At 41.3% G+C, this 21,247-nt stretch overlaps 1 protein-coding gene across 10 annotated transcripts in view; it reads right to left on the reverse strand.

The window, feature by feature from the left end:
• The window catches only part of LOC147035868 (vomeronasal type-2 receptor 1-like), a 48,142-nt gene that overhangs the window by 17,277 nt on the left and 9,618 nt on the right, over positions 1-21,247 (reverse strand). For 4 of the 10 annotated variants that reach the window (XM_085847824.1, XM_085847808.1, XM_085847800.1 and 1 more), the window contains 2 exons: positions 19,879-20,785; positions 16,370-19,229 (listed from right to left, as the gene is read on the reverse strand). In XM_085847824.1, coding sequence (XP_085703950.1) covers positions 18,918-19,229; positions 19,879-20,187 — 621 coding nt within the window. In that variant the 5' untranslated portion in view covers positions 20,188-20,785 and the 3' untranslated portion in view covers positions 16,370-18,917. Of the gene's footprint in view, positions 1-16,369; positions 20,786-21,247 lie in introns of those variants that run through there. The other 6 variants (XM_085847850.1, XM_085847832.1, XM_085847847.1 and 3 more) reach the window with 5 other exon arrangements.

A 21,247-nucleotide genomic window follows, 5' to 3' on the forward strand; every position in this document is an offset into this window, starting at 1 on the left:
TATTATATATATATATATATAATATATATATATATATATATATATATATATATATATATATATATATATGTATATATATATATATATATATATGTATATATGTATATATATATATATGTATATATATATATATATATGTATATATATATATATATGTATATATATATATATATATATATGTATATATATATATATATATATATATATATATATATATGTATATATATATATATATATATATGTATATATATATATATATATATATATATATATATATATATATATATATATATATATATATATATATATATATATGTATATATATATATATATGTTACACTACCTGAATGCACCTGGCATTGCCCAGGTTCTTTTTGAATGAATTTAATCTTCTGTACATAGGTCTGATGCAAGCCCAGTATCAGTTCCCTATTGGACCAGGGCAGTCATAGCCTAAGGGGGTTGGTGAGGGGGTAACACCACCCCCCCCCCCCGATGCCGAGGGGTCTCGGTACAGAGTTTATAACCTTCCCGGGGCCCATCACAACATTTTTTGTGTCAGAGGTTTCCTCCACGATGGCCGTGGCTGTAAAATCCCATTTAATATAAACTACCGTCTAAAATCCACCACCCCCCCATTCCCCGGCCGAGGGGCATCGCCACCTTGCCGATAACCTTTGAGGGGCCCGTCCCGACATCTTTTGTGTCAGAGGTTTCCTCCTCTCTTCCACCGTTCAGGAGATTAGTGCGTGCAGACAAACAAACAAAAACGTCAAATTACATTTTAGATAAGATTAGATAAGATATGTTAAAATAAGAAGGGAGTGATAATGTCACCCTCATAGCGAATGCACCCTGCATTGCCCGGGTTATTTTTGAATGAATTAAATCTTCTGTAGATTGGTCTGTCGTGAGCCCCGTATCAGTTCCCTATTAGGCCACGGCAGTCATAGCCTAATGGGGTTTGTGAGGGGGAAACAGCCCCCCCCCCCCGGCTGAGGGGCCTCGCCACTTCGCCAAAAACCTTCCCGGGGCCCGTCCCGACATTTTTTGTTTCACAGGTTTCCTTCTATTTTTCACCGTTCAGATTAGTGGATGCACAGCTTAAGGAGGATGGTGGGGGGGAAACAACCCCTCCCCCCTCCCAGCTGAGGGGCCTTGCCACCGAACCTGTAACCTTCCCGGGGCCCGTCCCGACATTTTTTGTTGCATAGGTTTCCTCCTATCTTTCACCGTTCAGGAGAAAAGCGTGCACAGAAAAACAAACAAACAAAAACTTCAAAAATATATATATATATATATATATATATATATATATATATATATATATATATATATATATATATATATTTTTTTTTTTTATTGCGGCTATGGGTAGAAAGACACCAGCTTGTCACTCATGGGGATTAATCCCCGGTTGTCCTCGGTAGAGCCGGACTTGGGGCCACCACCCACAATTAACGTTGTGGCACGGTGGGTTGTTTTAGAACCACAAGCGCCACCCAGTCAACCACGAGTTCCAGTGTCCACCGTCTAATTATTCCGTTTAACTCGAGGTCACGTGGTTACCTGAGAGGGGAGCGTGCCCTCGGCAAAGCACCAATGTTATCTCGATAAGATTTTAATTAGGGCGGCCGAGCGTTTTAACCGCTGGTGAGTGCCGACTATTTTTGGTCAAATTTGTGGTAATTACCTCCCAGTCTATCTAGATTCGGACAATGATAGACCAATAGAAGGAAAGGACAAATACGGACAGGTTGGAAATCGACAAATTATTTATTAATAGTAAAATAAGTAAATAAAAATAACTTTTTATTTACTGAGGTAAATAAAGAATGAATTTCAAAGCAAAATCAATCAAAATGCAAGAAAAGTGACAAAGAGCAGATGCTTATCAGGGGTTGACTGACTTACAGCTAAATACAGACAAGGGTACCCAATAGATCATTCAGGGGGAGGGGGAGAAGAATCATCTCACTCACCAGAGTCATCTGTGAAGCGAAAACGTCCTGAAATGCGTGTGTGTCCATCGCCAACACCCAGCCCCACCGTGCACACTCTCATGAACAGACATGGATATATATATATATATATATATATATATATATATATATATATATATATATATATATATATATATATATATATATATATATATATATATATATATATATATATATATATATATATATATATATATATATATATATATATATATATATATATATATATATCTTCTTCTTCTTCCTCTTTCGGCTTGCTCCCGCTAAGTGTCGCCACAGCGGACCAACTGTCTCCATTTTGCTCTATCCTCCACATCTTCCATTGACACTCCAACCACCCGCATGTCCGCCCTCACCGCATCCATGAACCTCTTCTTTGGCCTTCCTCTTCTCCTCTCCTGCCTGGTGGCTCCATCTTCAACATCTTTCTCCCGATATACTCCGTTTCCCTCCTCTGCTCATGTCCAAACCATCGCAATCCAGCCTGTCTCACTTTGTCTCCAAACCGTCCTACCTGCGCTGTCCCTCTAATACACTCATTTCTTATCCTATCCATCCTCGTCACTCCCAACGAGAATCGCAGCATCTTTAACTCTGCCACCTCCAGCTCTGCTTCCTGTCTTTTTGTTAGCGCCACCGCCTCCAAACCATACAACATAGCTGGTCTCACTACCGTCTTGTATACTTTCCCCTTCACTCTTGCAGCTACCCTTCTGTCACAAATCACTCCTGCAACTCTTCTCCACCCACTCCATCCTGCCTGCACTCTCTTTTTCACTTCTCTCCCACACTCTCCGTTACTTTGGACAGTTGATCCCAAGTATTTAAACCAATCCACCTTCCCCACCTCAACTCCTTGCAACCGCACCATACCACCACCCTCCCTCTCATTTACGCACATGTACTCTGTCTTTCTCCTACTGACTAACATTCCCCTTCTCTCCAGTGCGTACCTCCACCTCTCAAGGCTCGATTCAGCCTGCTCCCTACTCTCCCTACAGATCATGATGTCATCCGCGAACATCATGGTCCATGGAGACTCCAGTCTGATCTCGTCCGTCAACCTGTCCATCACCATTGCAAACAGGAAAGGGCTCAGAGTCGATCCTTGGTGCAATCCCACTTTAACCTTAAACCGGTCCGTCATTCCTACCGCACACCTCACCGCTGTCACACTGTCCTCATACATATCCTGCACGATCCTCACATACTTCTCCACCACTCCCGACTTCCTCATACAATGCCACAACTCCCCTCTCTTGGCACCCTATCATAAGCTTTCTCTAAATCCACAAACACACAATGTAACTCTTTCTGGCCTTCCCTATACTTCTCCATCAACATTCTCAAAGCAAACATCGCATCAGTGGTGCTCTTTCCTGGCATAAACCCATATTGCTGCTCACAGATCGTCACCTCTCCTCTCAACCGAGCTTCCACTACTCTTTCCCACAACTTCATGGTGTGGCTTAACAACTTTATCCCTCTGTAATTTCCACAGCTCTGCACATCACCCTTATTCTTGAAAATCGGAATCAGTACACTTAATCTCCACTCCTCCGGCATCCTCTCACTTTCCAAGACTTTATTAAACAATCTGGTTAACAACCCCACTGCCATCTCTCCTAAGCACTTCCATGCCTCCACTGGTATTCCATCTGGGCCAACCGCCTTTCCACTTTTCATCTTCTTCATAGCAGTCCTCACTTCATCCTTACTGATCCACCCCACTTCCAGATTCACTATCTCCACCTCTTCCAACCTTCTCTCTCTCTCATTTTCTTCATTCATCAGTTCCTCAAAGTACTCCATCCACCTTCTCAACACACTCTCCTCGCTCGTCAGCACATTCCCATTTGCGTCCTTTATCACTCGAACCTGCAGCACATCCTTCCCAGCTCGGTCCCTCTGTCTTGCCAATCGGTACAAATCCTTTTCCCCTTCTTTTGTATCCAACTTCTCATACAGCTCGTCATATGCCTTTTCCTTGGCCTTAGCCACCTCTCTTTTTGCTTTTCGACGCCACTCCTTGTACTCCTGCCGACTTTCTTCATCTCTCTGACTATCCCACTTCTTTTTAGCCAACCCCTTCTTCCTTATACTTTCTTGTACTTCCTCATTCCACCACCAAGTCTCCTTATCTTCCTTCCTCTGTCCAGATGTCACACCAAGTACCTTCCTAGCTATCTCCCTCACAACTTCTGCTGTCGTTGCCCAATCATCCCACCCATCTTTACCACCATCCAACGCCTGTCTCACCTCCTCCCTAAATTTCACGCAACAGTCTTCCTCCTTCAGCTTCCACCATCTGGTCCTTGGTTCAGCCCTCACTCTCTTCCTCAACCTCACCTCTAAAGTCATCCTACAGACCACCAATCGATGCTGTCGAGCTACACTCTCCCCTGCCACAACCTTACAGTCACTAATCTCTTTCAGGTTGCATCTCCTACTTAAGATGTAATCCACCTGTGTGCACTTTCCTCCACTCTTGTATGTCACCCTGTGTTCCTCCTTCTTCTTGAAATACGTGTTTACCACTGCCATTTCCATTCTTTTTGCAAACTCTACCACCATTTGCCCTTCCACATTTCTCTTGTTGAGACCGTACCTCCCCATCACCTCCTCATCCTCTTTATTCCCTTCCCCAACATGTCCATTGAAATCTGCTCCAATCACCACTCTTTCATCCTTGGATACACTCTCCACCACTTCATCTAACTCACTCCAGAAATCTTCTTTATATTCCATCTCACACCCCATATGTGGGGCATATGCACTGATGACATTCATCATCACCCCTTCAATTTCCAACTTCACACTCATCACTCGGTCAGACACCCTCCTCACCTCCAATACCCTCTTGACATGATCTTCCTTCAGGATTATCCCGACACCATTTCTCCTCCCATCCACACCATGGTAGAACAGTTTGAAACCACCTCCAATTCTCCTCGCCTTACTCCCCATCCACTTGGTCTCTTGTACACACAGTATGTCCACCTTTCTTCTCTCCATCATATCAGCCAACTCTCGCCCTTTGCCAGTCATCGTCCCAACATTCAGAGTTCCAACTCTCTCACCTCCACACTTCTACCCTTCCCCCTCTCCCACTGCCTCCGGACTCGCCTTCCCCGTCTCCTTCTCCTCCTTCGCCCAGCAGTAGCACAATTTCCACTGGTACCCTGCTGACCACCGGTACCGGTGGCGGTCGTTGCAACCCGGGCCTCGACCGATCCGGTATGGAAATTCGTTTTGTTGTCCGCATAATGATTTGGCATAGGTTTTACGCCGGATGCCCTTCCTGACGCAACCCCTGGTCGCCTCTTACGACACACAGGGATATGGTACACCTATTCTAACCGGGGCATACACCGGGCCCAGTACAACTGGTGCTCATTTCGCCGACCTCGGAAGGATGGCAGGCTGAGTCAACCCCCTGGTGTTTTCGACTTGGTTTATATATATACATACATATATATATAGATACATATATATATATATATATATATATATATATATATATATATATATATATATACATACACATTATATATATACACATTATATATATATATATATATATATATATATATATATATATATACATATATATATACATACATATATTAATTCAGTGTCCCAGCGGGGCTTGAACTCTGGACCTCTTGTCCCGAGCCACTGCCCTTATCACTGGGCGAACACCAGGCTTATATATATATATATATATATATATATATATATATATATATATATACATACATATATATATATATACATATATATACATATATATATACATATACATATATATATATATATATATATATATATATATATATATATATATATATATATATATATATATATATATATATATATATATATATATATATATATATATATATATATATATATATATATATATATATATATATATATATATATATATATATATATATATATATATATATATATATATATATATATATATATATATATATATATATATATATATATATATATATATATATATATATATATATATATATATATATATATATATATATATATATTCTCATAGCCTTGTGATGGCGCAGTGGTTAGGGCAGCGGCTTGGGATCCAAAAGGTCCTGAGTTCAAGCCCCGTTGGGCCATTGAATTAATACACCAGGGGGTTGACTCAGCCTGCCATCCTTCCGAGGTCGGCGAAATGAGTACCAGTATACTGGGCCGGTGTATACCCCGGTAAAAATAGGTGTACCATATCCCTGTGTCGTAAGAGGTGACCAGGGTTGCGTCAGGAAGGGCATCCGGCGTAAAACATGTGCCAAATCACTATGCGGATCACTGATCCGCTGTGGCGACCCCTAACGGGAGCAGCCGAAAGAAGAAGAAGAAGATATATATTCTCCCTGCACTCACTTTCATTTTCCGAGTTGTATCTCACAGCCGAATTTAGGAATAAAATTTTGAATCAATAATGTTGAAAAAAAAAATTATGCAAGGATGACTTTTGACCTTGACCTGTTAAAGGTCATGACCTAATTATAGTCATTTTAAAAATTCTCACCATAACATGACTAAGGTTTGCCTGATCAGAAAGAACCTGTCTTCCCTCGATAGCAGATTGCAAGGCACATTTACATATCATTTATATCATAGCCTTCCGGGTTAAAGGTGAACGTCTTACACTTCTCGGAGTACCAAACCACCATTTAGTTTTTTCTGCCAATGTACGAGGACTTTCGGACCAAATTTTTGCATCAATAATGGGAATAAAAAGGATGCGGGGTTGACACATTTTGTCTTTGACCTAATTTTTATGATCATCACCCAATTATCGATATTTTCACATTTTTCATGCTAACTGGACTCCGGTTAGCCTGATTAGAACAAAATTGTGCTTTCTCGATCGCCTATAGCCTGGCACATTGCCATAACATAGACATCATACCCTCCCTCCGAGTTAAAGGTCCAGGTGAAATGGCGGTTTCAAAAAAACAACAAAAAAAAGTTTTTTGTCATCCCTCAATTATGCCAATGGCGAATCTCAAAGACTGTGTTCCTGATATTTGATGAGTATCCTGACCTACTTTTTTTCAGATTGTGACATAATTCACAAAAAAGAACACCTAATTGATCATAACTTGAATAATCTTCTTTCAATTTTTGTTTTGTCCATTTTTATGGATGGATTTAGATGTAGATATATATTTCCTATTTTACACTCTATCCATAAATGTTGAAGGCCAATGTCATATGGTAATCCAAACAAAATATGCCATCATTGGATCATGGGCAATGAAAAGGAACGTGAATTACCATTAGCCCATGATCCAATGATGGTATATTTTGTTTGGATTGCCGAGGGTCAGTCAAGGAAGGCTTACCTCTTTGCTATGATTGGAATCCTCCATGATATGTACAAGGCCAAATATGCTATTTTTGGTCTAAAAAGAAAAATCTTGATTTTGTTAGTTTTTCTGAATTTACAGGAATTAATTTCTGATCATACATTGCACAAACGTTTTTAATTGTTTTCACTAACTGCTTGAGCCTCATAATTTCAGCAAAAATACCTGTCGGTGAGAAAATTCAGACACGTTGGCACATCGGCCATTTTCAAATGGACCAAAACCTGGAACACATTTGCCCAAGTCATGTAAGGCATATGTGATTGAATACACGGCCATGTAAATGTTGTAAGTCACTCGGAGCTCAGATGCATCCGTGAATACAGTGTTTGCATCCAATAAACTCTCCTGACCTGTACATGGCTGAATAAGTACAGGTGCAATTTTCCACGTGCAATTGAAAGTTACCTCCCAAAGTTCCAGCAGAAATTCATCCAGTGAGCCATCTTTCATGGAATGTTCTTCATCTTTTGCATCACCTTTGCTCATATTGTTCATACTACAGGAGAGTTTGATTGTAGTTTGTGGTTGTCCATTAAATGCACTTTTATTTGCTCCTAAAATTTGAGAATATGCAATTGTATTTGGATATCTGATGGATAACCCATCCTTTGCTGTCATTTCTTGAAAGAAGGAAACTCCCTTATGTTTTTCACAAAAAACAGTACTTTTGATTTCAGGTTTCAAGTTTGTAAGGAATTCATGAAACCCAGGTATTTTTCCTTGCCGTAAAGCAAATCCCATTGTACCTTGGAAAATGTTTCTAAAAGGTGGATCTTTCAGGTAAAAAGAATCAATCCATGCCTCTGTAGCAATCCAGGTCATTCCTGTTATATTTCTTTGTAAAATTTCTTCTGCAAATGGAAGCATGTCTGGTTCTGTACTAAACAGTAAAACAACTTTTGCTTTTGCTTGAACAATTACATCAACTACATAAAAATGATTTGTGGATTGGGCAAGGGGGGAACGGGAGAGAATGAGAACATGATAAAGTAATGCTATGCATGATTCTCACCGTTTCAAACTGCATTTTATGATATTGATTTGCCTTTACTAGCCTCTATCAGTCCACAGCAGGATGAAGGACTCTCAGAATGGTGCATTTTTATCATCTCTGCAACTCAGAGCCATTGCACACGAGTGACATTTTAACTATTTGATCAGAAAATGACCTTCAGACAGGTTTAGTTTACTGGAGTGCAGTGGTTATTAACCTTTTTACCACCCCACCTCTCACATCTTTAACCAAAGGATTAAAAATCTCTCCTGAATTAAAAGGAAAAACTGAAAAAAAATGCATGTTTTTAGTTTTTTTATTGAACAAAGAATTCTGTATGAGCAACACTCATATGCACAGCATACTTAATGAGATGACATTTAATAAGATACTTGGCATTGCTTCTCAGCTACCAGATATTGAATGCATGGTCAAATGCCAGAGAGAGCACAATGCAAGTCCCCTTTAACGTTCAGCTTGTTTCTGTACTTGGTCTTGACAGCAATGAGCGTGGAAAATGCAGCTTCACAAAGATACCTTGATCCAAACATTGTCAGAATCCGAAGACCTTGATGTGACATCAAAGGGTAAACAGGAAGGTACGTGACCCAAAATGTCTCTAGAATCAGTTTTTTGAAGTCTTCTTCAGCCGAAAAGTTGAACTTTAACTCAAGAAACTCCTCTTGCACTTCTTCTGAAATATCAGATACTTCACATTCAAATGGGTTCCGAATGAATTTCCAGGCTTCGCGCTTCTCATCTATATCCGGAAAGTATCTGATGAATTCTGCTTTCAATTCAGTCAGATGAGTAATGATTTGTTTATTTAACTCAGAATCAAGGTAACTGTGAATGAGAGCAGAATGCAAGTTCACAAAACTGGCTGTATTTCCATCCTGAATTCGACATTTCCAGAGGTCAAGTTTGGCCATGAAGGCTCGAATGACATCATGGTGCATGATTATATTGACGTTTTCCCCTTGGAGTTTGAGGTTGATGGCTTTCAGCGATTCAAAGATGTCCACCAGGTAAACTGGAGATAGTAAAAATCCATCAGACTGGAACTTGTCATGGAGATCTGCTTTTTGCTGTGAATCAAGAAATGTTGCCACCTCTTGTCGTAGTTCATAAAGCCATCCAAGCATGTTTCCCTTTGAAAGCCATTGTACGTTTGTGTGAAAAAGCAAGGCTTGATGTTCAGAATTCATATCCACAGACATCTGTTTGAAGAGATGACTGTTTCAGGCTTCAGCTTTGATGAAGTTGACTACCTTGATAGCCAGGTTCATGACATCCCTCATTTCAGCAGGTAGAGTTCTGGATGCTAAGGCTTCACAATGAAGGATGCAGTGCATACCTATAGGAGATGGACTTTTTTCTTTCACTGTTGTTATGAAACCAGATTGCAAACCAAGCATGGCCAGAGCTCCATCAGTACACACCCCTATCAGTGAATCCCACAAACGTTTATTTTCCTGGAAGAAGTTTGATACCACTTGAAAAATATATGTTGCTGTTGTATAACTTTCCATGTGATGGCTGAAGAGCATTTCCTCTTTTACACTATTGCCTGACACGAAACGAGTATACATCAGTAGCTGAGAACACTCAGCAATATCAGTCGTTTCGTCCATCTGGATGGCAAATACAGGAGAAGCTCTTACTTGGTCGAGTACTTGATCTTTGAGGTTTTTGATGTCCCTTGATGGTATCGTTTGATAGAGAGATTTGGGAAAGCTTGTTTGCACTATCCTTCCCCAGAACGAGCTCTGCTGCATGCAGTATACAGTAAGTCCTCGCTTTTTGCAAGGGTTGCGTTCCTGGAAAACCTTATGATAAGCGAAACTGTGTTAAACAAAACATATTTTCCCATAGAAACCAATGTGTTAAAGGGGGGATGTGTTTTTGGCTCGGAATTTTTTGGACATAAACACAAATAAACAAAACACACTCCTCGAGTCGTGGCGACTTACCCCGAGGCTGGAGGAATGGAGTTGATTGCGGTGGACAAGTCACACTTGCGGAGTGGCAGAATCATCCCCCTCTTCACTTGACACTGTGCTGTCACTTTCTTCACCAGTGGGAACGGTCTCTTGGCAGCTGGTTGAAGGAGCATCCTGGATGGTGGATGGAGTTGGTGCTGCATCTTTTGGCTTGAAAAATGCATGGAGAGTGGGCTCGATGGCTTTCTTTTTCTTTGCTGCATAAAGTTCCTTGTATCAACAAAGGGCATCATTAACAACACAGCTAAAATCAGTGCTACTTTCAAGATTTGGATCTTGCTCGATAAATTCTATGGCACTTTCAAACGAGCTGAGGATTTGGCTGAGGTTTTTCATGGTGAGATGCTCGGATGAAGGTGTCACAGCATCTTCTTCTTCCTCAAGAGCCCACTGCTGTTCCAACTCCATAAGATCTTCATTGCTGAAGGGTTCTACATGAGACTCCAGTAAGTCATCCACGTCCTCTTCGTCAACCTCTTCAAAACCAGCCTCCTGCGCCAGGTCTACAATTTGACTTGTAATCAACGGAACATCAGCAAACCCCGTGAAATTGTGGACACACTCAGGCCACACTTTCTTTCACACAGCGTTCATTGTGGAGGCACTCACCTCCGCCCATGAATCCTTCATGTTTTCCAAAGCCATTTTTATGTTGTATGTTCGCCAAAACTCCTTGATTGATAGCTTGACCTTATCAGTTTTTTTTGATAAGCTGCAGCATGGTATGCTTAACATAATAGGCTTTAAAAGCAGCAATAACTCCCTGATCCATAGGCTGTAAAAGTGAGGTAGTATTTGGTGGTAAAAATACTACCTGCACGTTTTCACACCAGTCTTCCATTTGCTGAGGATGGGCAGGAGAATTGTCTACAAGCAGCAAAGATTTGTTGTCAATGTTGTTCACCTTGGAGTACTTCTCAACATGATTGGAGAAGTAATTGATCACGTAATCGTGGGTCAATGCCCAAACAAACTACGCGCTTTTTCTTGTATCACAGCAAGATATAAAGCATGCGACGTTTAGTTTGATCTTCTATCCACACACATAATAAACGCTCCATGTTGTGCATAGCACCATCTCACATTCTCGTTAGTGTCGTTGCACTCGAACTGGTCGCAATCTGTGATATTTTCTTTATCTTTGCCGAACTTTGAACGATCGAATGTACAGTCGATGCAGCGACTGCATGCGCGTGGCCGATTTCCGTTCTCCCTTCACCTCGTTCATGTCTTTTAATTATATCCAATTTTACCTTCAATGTGACAGCCTTTCGTTGTATCTTGAAACGAGGTGTGCTTGTCAAAAGACTTGCGGGTCGCTTGGGATTCATACTGGAAGGTATGCAGGCGAGCGTGAAGAGAATACGTACAGTACAGCATACAGTACATGCGCAGTAAAGTGAAAGTATGTTTATGCGCATCCTGTGTGATTGTTGTTTTTTGCAGGCAGTTTGAAACTTTTTTTTGCGTTTTTCCTTGCAATGACATTACGATAGGCATAAAATGTTTGCGATAATTGAAAAATTGGTCATTAAAACTAAATTACGAATAATCGAAACTACGATATGCGAACTTCCGGTTAGCGAGGACTGTACTTGGTTTCATGAGTCTCTCCGATGGTATGGCTCTTATTGATCTTTGCAATCAACATGGCGATCTCATAGGAAGCCTCAACATCCTTTTTGCTGAATTGTTCCACTGCTGTCCATCTTAGCTTGCTTCAAGGACAGACTTTTTGTTTCAATGAATGCCTTGGGTTTGGCAGCTACATCAGGTTGCACTGTCTTCAAGTGGTGTTCCAAGCATGTGGGTTACATGCCATCATTGCTCAGAGTCTTGTAGAATATTACGCACTGGGGTACCTCTGTGTCACCCTTTTGGAGGGACACAAATCCAAATCTAATATATTCGTCAAGATACTTCCTCTTTTTTGCACTCATTGCGAATTATTTGGTTTGAAATGGGCATTGCAAATCTGTGGGAAAAAAAAAAAAAAAAAAAAAAAAAAAAAAAAAAAAAACTTTAATTTTAAAATCAAAATATAATACATATTAAATTTAAATAAATGTTAAATTTTAAAAATAACTTTATACAGAAACTGGTCGGCCTCATGGCGAATAGAAAACGAAAATTATGAAAGGTGATACTTTTGTTTTTTATGTTCATCACGATATATATATATATGCAAACACAAGTTAAGAGAATTCCAAAAATAATTGGAGAAATTCCTACTTTTTCATCCGGGCTCACGCCCCCTCTGGAAATTACTCACGGCCCCCAGGTTAAGAGCCAATGCTCTAGTGGTTTAATTTACTCTCGTTGCTTAGTTTATTCTAGTGATGCATAATATGAGAGACTGTGACTTTGAAGAGCACTTGCAGAAGTGAGTGAAGAGGGAATGGGATGACTGGAGTGAGAATGGAGAAGTCACAAATCAATGGTTGAAGATGAAAATGTAATTTAGACATTACTTTGGAGGAGTGAATGGAAGCCAATGAAAAGAGGCAAGAACATCGTGAAGCGGGAAATGGAGGAACACATCAAAATGAGGCAATGTTGCGTAAGCAAGATACAGATGACTGAGCAAGTATCCCCCTAGGTCCTGAAATACAATGCCTGAAATTTGATGGTCTCCATCAGAGATATAACATGCTCACCAAAGTTCGTCATTTTTATTATGAAATTGATGGTCTTGATTCATTCCCTCTCATGTAACTGTGGATGTCAGATCATTATGTACACCTCATGAATGATGCAAAACATAGTGGTATTTTTCGGTTTGTGAGGTGAGAATGGGGCTATAACCGGACCTCACCCTTGTGTTGACCGACAAAGAGTGTGCCCTCTCCAGTTGTCTAGAAACATCCTTTCTGCTTTCCCACACAGGCAACAAAACCCAGTCTTCAGCCTTGTTGGAATCGAAATTCTATCTATGCACTCAAACGATATAATGAGTTTGTTACCTTACGAGGACAGACTAGTCCATATTTACAGCAGAGGTGAGGAAACAATCCAACGAATCCCACCAACGTTGAAGGAATGTGGTCACTTCATGACCAGTCTTATCGCTGCTGTGAAAAATAACATGCCACATGGATACAGGGAGAAGAAATAAAGTCGACACCCCCTTTCAAAATTTTAACCTTTTGCTTCCTTATAGCCTGGAATTAAATTGCATTAAGTCAGACTTTTTCCAACTTTATTTACATATCGTAACCTACAACTTCCAAGTGAAAAACAAATTATACAAATTACAAAAAATTAATTGAGAATACAAAACTGCAATTTCTTCCTTGGATAAGTGTCCACCCATCTGAGTTAATACTTGATGGAAGCACCTTTGACAGCAATTACAGCTGTCAGTCTGTTGGAATTGGTCTCTACCAACTTTGCACACCATTATTGGGCAATATTTGCCCATTCTTCTGCACAAAACTGTTCAAGATCAGTCAAGTGGCATGGGGAGCATTGATGGACAGCAATGCTCAAGTCATGCCACTGATTTTCAATTGGACTTAGATCGGCGCTCTGACTGGTCCACTCAAGGACATTTATATTTATGGTCCTTAGCCACTCCAGTGTAGCTTTGGCTGTGTGCTTCCGGTTGTTGTAATGCTGAAAGGTGAACTTCTGTCCCAATTTCAGCTTTCTTGCAGAGGGCAGCAGGTTTTTCTCTGGGATTTTTCTGTATTTTACTCCATCCATTTTCCCTTCTATCCTGACAAGTGCCCCAGTCCCTGCTGATGAGAACCGTCTCCATAACATGATGTTGACACCTTCATGCTTCAGATTCGGGATGGTGTTGTTTGGGTCATGTGCTGTGTTCGGCTTGCGTCAAACGTAACATTTTGCATTTAGGCCAAAAAGTACCATCTGGGTTTTGTAAGACCACAAAACATTTTGTCACATGACTTCATCAAGGCCTGTAGCATCTCCAGAGATGTTTTTTTTTTGCATACCACAAATGGGACTCAAGGTGCGCTTTTTTGAGTAACGGCTTCCATCTTGCCACCCTCCCGTGCATTCAGACTTGTGGAGTGCTTGGGATATTGTTGTCACCTGCACACAGTGATATCAGTCTTTGCCATAAAGGCAGGGAGCTCTTTCACAGTTGCCATTAGCCTCTTGTTGGCCTCTCTGATCAGTCTCCTCCTTGCTTGGTCATCCAGTTTGGAAGGACAACCCAATCTCGGCAAGGTCTTGGTGGTACCATACGGCTTCCTCTTCTTAATGATTGTCCAGACTGTGCTCCAAGGGATATTCAAGGCCTTTGATATATTTTGATACCCATCCTCTGAGCTGTGCCTTTCCACAACTTAATCCCATCTTTTCAAAGCTCCTTTGCATTCATGGTTGAGTCTTTGCTGTGAAATGAACGAAGACACCTACAGGAATCGCCAATTTTATTCTGAAATATCACAATCATTACATTCTAACAAAGTTGGAGGCAAATTAACTTGTGTGATTTTGAAGGTGATTGGTTACACTTGAGCAAACTTACAATGCTATTATGAGGGGGTGGACACTTATCCAACCAAGATATTCTAGTTTTGTAATTTTTAAAAAATTCTGAAATTTGTTTTTCACTTTGAAGTTGTTGGTTACGATGTGTAAATAAAGGTGGGAAAAGTCTGATTTAATGCAATTTAATTCCAGGCTATAAGGCAGCAAAAGGTGAAAAATTTGAAAGGGGGTGTTGACTTTATATAGGCATTTCTGAGTGAGAGAATCTCCGCTGACAAAACTAACAGTCAGAGGACCCTGGCTGGCAGTAACCGTGCTGGACTCCCTGAACAACAACAGATGCTGGAGATGGATGGAGAGTGTAGAATCCCTGGATTTCACAAACTCAAGCCGTTAAGCCTTTTGTCTTCAGAGGAAACTCGGTGTGGCTAATGCTGTGGAGGCTGTGAATCTGCAAATCAAGCCAAACACTGTTGCTGCCAACTTAGCACAAACTGAAAGTGTCCACTCAACAAGCATCACAAGCAGGATGTGAGGCAGCAACTTATGGTGTCAATGGCCAGTTGCCTGGAATATTCTGACCTCACAGGCAGCTTCTCCCCTGATGAGCTCAAGGCTGGCTTGGTCAAAAAAAGATGGAAGGCTGCAAGGAAATCTGGCATCCTTCCAAACTTCCTCCATCATCTTGGACTGTTGGCTCATTCAAGCCTATATATTGTTCCATGGTGACAAGAGTCCTGAACTTATATATTCAACATCATGGGTAGTTGCCAAATTCCCCAAATCTAGCATGAAATAATGGTCATTGCCTTGCAGAAACGGGGAAAAGCCGAGAATCCAGGGAACAACAGACTGATATCACTGCCATGTAGAACCTAAATTAAATGAAGTGGCTCATCCTTCAAAGGAATAGCATGATAACTGAGGCAAGCAATCCTCAAGCACAAGCAAGATTGAGGCCAAACTGAAGATGCCGAGACTTGGTAAACACCCTCACCACAAACATCAAAACTTGCTTCCACCACAACCTGAAGACCATAGCCAAACCTTTTTACGACTTTGCAACATATTGTTGCGAATTCGCGCCTGCCGGCGTGCGAACGGCCACGTGACTCGAATCGCGGCATGTCGCCCACCGGACGGACAATTGTCATGACCCTCTCGGACTAACGCCGGGAGCTAGTCACGGGTGGGCCTTTCGGCCTCACCACGATCGTGCCAATCGGCCACCCGCATGGGATAGGGTTGTTCGCCAAACTCGACCAACCTAAGTACCCACGCGGAGGGTAGATCGGCCGATCGCACCTCGCCGCAGGACGACTCCGGACACGGGCCGCTTAAGCGATCTGTTCCGTACTATCGGGATAACCGAGCGGTGTTATCGTCGGCCTCGACGGTTCTGATTAATTATCGGGCGTAGTAAGCCCACTACCAACCCTTTACGTGAAGCAAGATGGAGATTCAATTAAAGAAAAGACGAAGCGAAACGGGAAAACAGTTCAACATGATGCACATTTATTCCGCGGCACACGGAGAGCACACATATACAGCCAAACAGAATGCACACATATCAAATGCTACAAAAGAAACAATGACGCAGAGATACTACCGACTAAGACCGACACACGGCAACACTTAAACAGTTTTACTTCACAGACGGCGCCAACAACACATTTACTCAAAAGCAAAAGAAAAGGCCACCCTCAAAGACAAGGGGGCAGACGGGGCCTGTGGGCCAATATTTGCGCGGGACCTGAAAGAGCGGTCAGGTCCGCGAGACCGGGTGGGTCCTACCAGCGTCTTTGTGATGAGCCGCAAATGTGGCAGCGCGGCGGTGCCCCGACTTCATGCTCCTTCGCGGGTTTTGTTGGCACTGCTTGGAGTGGGGTGGGAACGGGGCCCCCTTTTCGCACTATCTCAGCACGGGGGAAAAAAAGGGGTGATGCTCTGGGGAAAGAGTATAGCTGGCTTGCTTGGGTCCCATGACGAGCGATTCCACCGCGACCTCGTCGCCGACTTCCTTGCCTCGGACCCGAGCTCCTCGGACTCGTCCCCCAATTCTCCTCAGCCGACTGCCGAAAACCACCGGGACGCCCTCGCCTCCCGACTCCACTCCGCTCTTCCAAACTCTCCCTTTTCTGCCACTCTCCGCTCTTCCAAAACTGACTGCGCAGATTCGCCTTGCGCTCGGCGCTTTATAGGCCGGTAGGAGAACCCATATGCAAATTTCCGGATCAGAACAAGCTCGGGGGCGGAGCCATGCTCGCCCATTGGATGGAGAAAAAGGGGCATGAATCTCCCCCGATCCTAGAATTTGCATATCTCGATTCCACATAGACGCGCCTGGAGGCGGGGCCAAACCGCCCCGTGCTTGCTGATTGGACGGATCAGAAGTGTGCGTGCAGCATTCCTGAACCGAATTCTCCTCGGAAAGGCCGCATTTTGCACTCGCGGAACGGAGCGTATCTTGTACGAGCCCAGGACAGCCGAACGCTCGGTGCTCACAGGTGGTGCGGGAATGGCCGCAGAAGGAGAGAGGTGAAGGTGGTGGAGGGTTTATGGTGGTGGTTTATGGCCATGGTGCCGTTTGGAATGGCGGTGATGCGATGTTTGCGGGAGCGAGTTGTGAAGGTAAAGATCGTAGCTGTTGGCGTTATGTGATGGTTGGTTCAAAATTAAGATAGAACAGAAAAACGGCTATCTCAAAGCGTCGCAGTCTGAATGAATCACATTTATTCCCTCTAAGCAACGGGTTTGGGGCTAACTACACATGTACTTAGCGATATCTCACCTAGGGACCTGAATGGTGGTTTGCGAATTTCCTCAACAGCAACAATATGATACAGCTTGGAAACACTGTATAATGTGAATACTGTCCCTCTTACTCCCATTCACCATATTTTTCCAATTCTTGTGGGCATTTCTGGGAGAGCAACGGATGTGTTTCTACTTCAGGAGAAAAGCGAGCAGACCAATTGTCTGCCTCTAAGATGAAAGTCTCCTTGCACCAACCCTCTTTAATGTAGCCAGATACGAGTGATATTCCTGCTACCTCTTAGTGGAATTTTTTTAAATGACGATGATCTGGCAGTAACCACACAGGCAAAGATTTTCAGAGAGATGGAAGACACGCTGACATCTGACTTCTTGAGAATGGTACAATAGACTCCAAGTGAAGGCTGCGGTCTAAACCAACAAAGTCTGTCATTTCACTGTTCCACAATGGCAAACACAAAGCACAGGCACAACTCAAAGTCACCATTTGTGGTGAAAAACCCCAACCAACTCAGTGTGGCACTCAACCGCACCTTGACATTCTGCGACCACCAACAGCTGTGGAGATCAAGAGATGTGTGAACACAACGTGACAAGTCTCTCCAAATGGGCTGGGTGCCAATGCGGGAATACTTCGCACCTCAGCAACGGTATGGGTGTACTCATTGGCCGAGTATTGCACACTTGTCTGGGCTGCAAGCATTCATTCTAAACATGGGGATGTCGAGTTGATTACCAGTGCTGACCAATATTGTTTGTTAGTGCTGGACAATATGGTTACCTGTGCTGGCCAATATCCCTCCCCCCCAACAACCGACACAGAAGGAATCTTCCAGTTCACAATCTTGTCTCCTTAAAACCTTTTTGAACATGTATCCAAGCCCTTGCAAGACAGGACGGATAGTTTTAGTAGCTTGGAGAAAAGTGTGGAATGAAATATTCGTCCAAATCAAACATCAAATCTCTGACCCAACAGTTAGAGGCCTGGTTTTGACTTGCCTTACAAAACATGGAAGGTCTTGAATTGAATCCGAACAGGACATGGTCACTGAAGTCACTGGATGCACAAGTGGCATATTATGTGTTCCACAGCACATCTAACCTGATCAAATCATGGACCACATCGCATCAATCAATCATATATACTAATTTGAGGATGATATTGTTGAGATAAACTTCCTCTTCCCAAAAACATTAGAATGGAAAACTAACCTCAAACTGGATTTAATTAATGCTCCAAACGCAACATATGCAAGAGAATCTACATGGTGGAACAAAAAGGAACAAAATGAAACTCACTCAGTTTCTTATAGGCGGTTTCATCCAGCACTTTTGGGAGTGTTTTATGGAAAGCAATACAAACACCATCTGCTTCTGCTTCAGATAAAAACTGTGTTATTCCATTCCGTCCATATTCATCATCAACTGATATTGTTCCAATGTAGTGCCAAGCAAAGTACTGCACCAGGTTAGCAATAGCAGTGGCTTGAAACGCATCACTCGGGACTGTGCGCACGAATGAAGGAAACTGTTTCTTGTCACTCAGGCACTTGCAAGTTGATGTAATTCCGACCTTCAAGTATAATACTTGTTTCACCATAATTTCTTTTAAATTGCATATTAATCTTAGGCTCATAACAAGTATGACACACTCTTTTAAATAATACCGGAAATGATCATTCTTATGAAATGTGAGGAATTAACATAATTTTGGACAAATAATCAAGACAGCAGTTTTACCTTGTGGATGAATTTTAAATTGAATAAATGTCTTCATATTTGGGAGAAAATATCATAAAATTGAATAATACTAGTAAAAAAAAAAAAAGACAAATATTATAGCCCATATTGTTTTAGTAATTTTGCTGCAAGGAGTTAAAGGGCAGCCCACATTGATGTAAAACTAAAATGGCCACCAGTCAGCCATCTTGGATCTGATGTCGAAAAAAAATGACTTGCTAATGTATCCCATCATGTGATGTCTTTGTGCCAAGTACAAATAAAATCGGTCCAGACATGTCTGAGATATGGTAGCGGACGGACATGCATGCACGCACAGACACGAAAATTGAGACCAAATCCATAAGCCCTAATTTCGAACCAAGTCCAATGTGGGCAAATAATCCTCACATGCTAATCATGTCTGCAAATTATTTGCATTCTTTTAATAAGTATACACCAGCAAATTATCGAACGAAGTTAAAATAACTTTGCAAAGGCACCTGTGGGATGTTGTAGAGTCCCAACACTTTGTTCAAATTCAGGGAAAGTGAAGAAGAGAATGGACCAATGACAGCAGTAGGAGGGCAACTGTTGCTTTGATCAAATTGTGTTCTCAAACCCAAGATTGATAATGCTGCTTCCATAACCTTCGGGATAGCATAGCACGTGTCATAAATAACATAACCAAGAGTGATATTGGGCAGCAATAATGAGTTTTTGTTTATCTCAGAAATAGTGAATACAATTGCCATCAATTCCCGCAAAAAATTTCCATTCCATCTGGAAAACACCATCTGACATTCTTTCATTTTATTCTGCTTCAAATTATGCAGAGAAAATGAATTTTGACAAAATAAATCAATAAATAATACTTGTTAAATTGTTGTTCAATAAATATCAATATACTAATTTGACTTGTGCAATCATGACAATTTTGAGTGTTCCTTTGAAATTTTGCTGGTGCAAATGAAGACTGTGTGAAAATTAAAACTAAAAAGCAGAAAAAAATAAATAAATAAATAAAAACTTTGAATACCAAAAATCAAGTCCATCTCAAAAAACAACCTTAATGTCACACATTCAAAACTCAATAAATTAAACATTTCCGCACATCGGGGATTTTTAAAAGTTCTGCAAACAAAATGAAGAAATTTTTTATGCACCCGAAGTTGTTGAATTGCAGACTTATAAACCCACAAGCCTTTGCTTCTCAGATTTCTTATAAAACATGTCCTCCATACTGTACTTACATTTGGCAGCCAGAAAAGTTTGGAATCTTTCTAAAAGATTGCTGAATTCGGTCCATGCCATAATGGACATCGATCATTCCAGTAATCATTATGTCTCCACTTGCTGTAATGCTGCGCAAGCCATGATTTTCTGTGATCTGACAAGCACTTCCGAAAACTGCAGATAAGCAGGAACAGCAAAGAACTGCAATGAATATTGTCTGTGGTTTGAAAGGTGAAACAGTGTGGTTTCTGTTTTCATGTGGTGTGACATATATTTCGTTTTTAAACATTGTGCACACTGCTATAAATATAGCACACAGCAGTTTTCCACTTGATTTATATGGTCTTAAACATCGCAGCCTCACAAGAGATTTACTTTTCAAAATTACCTGAAAGTGCACTTGATTAAAAGTATAACAACAAATATTCAATTTTAAATTGATTCTGATAATTTAAGAAATAGAGTGCAATTTACAGCAAATCATGTTTAATTGGAAGTTATTTTTTCTCAAATTGAGCCATTTTAAGTTTTGTTATATTCTAAAACTCCATGCAAGATGACTCTCACGTCGTTGAATGATTGAACCAGTGACTGCATGGATTCCAACATTGTTAATAAACCTCATTATCGATTGGT

This window comes from Eptatretus burgeri, chromosome 1 (assembly GCF_056783735.1).
Source record: "Eptatretus burgeri isolate ZD-2024b chromosome 1, Ebu_testis_v1, whole genome shotgun sequence".
In the NCBI taxonomy this organism is placed as follows: Eukaryota; Metazoa; Chordata; class Myxini; order Myxiniformes; family Myxinidae; genus Eptatretus; species Eptatretus burgeri.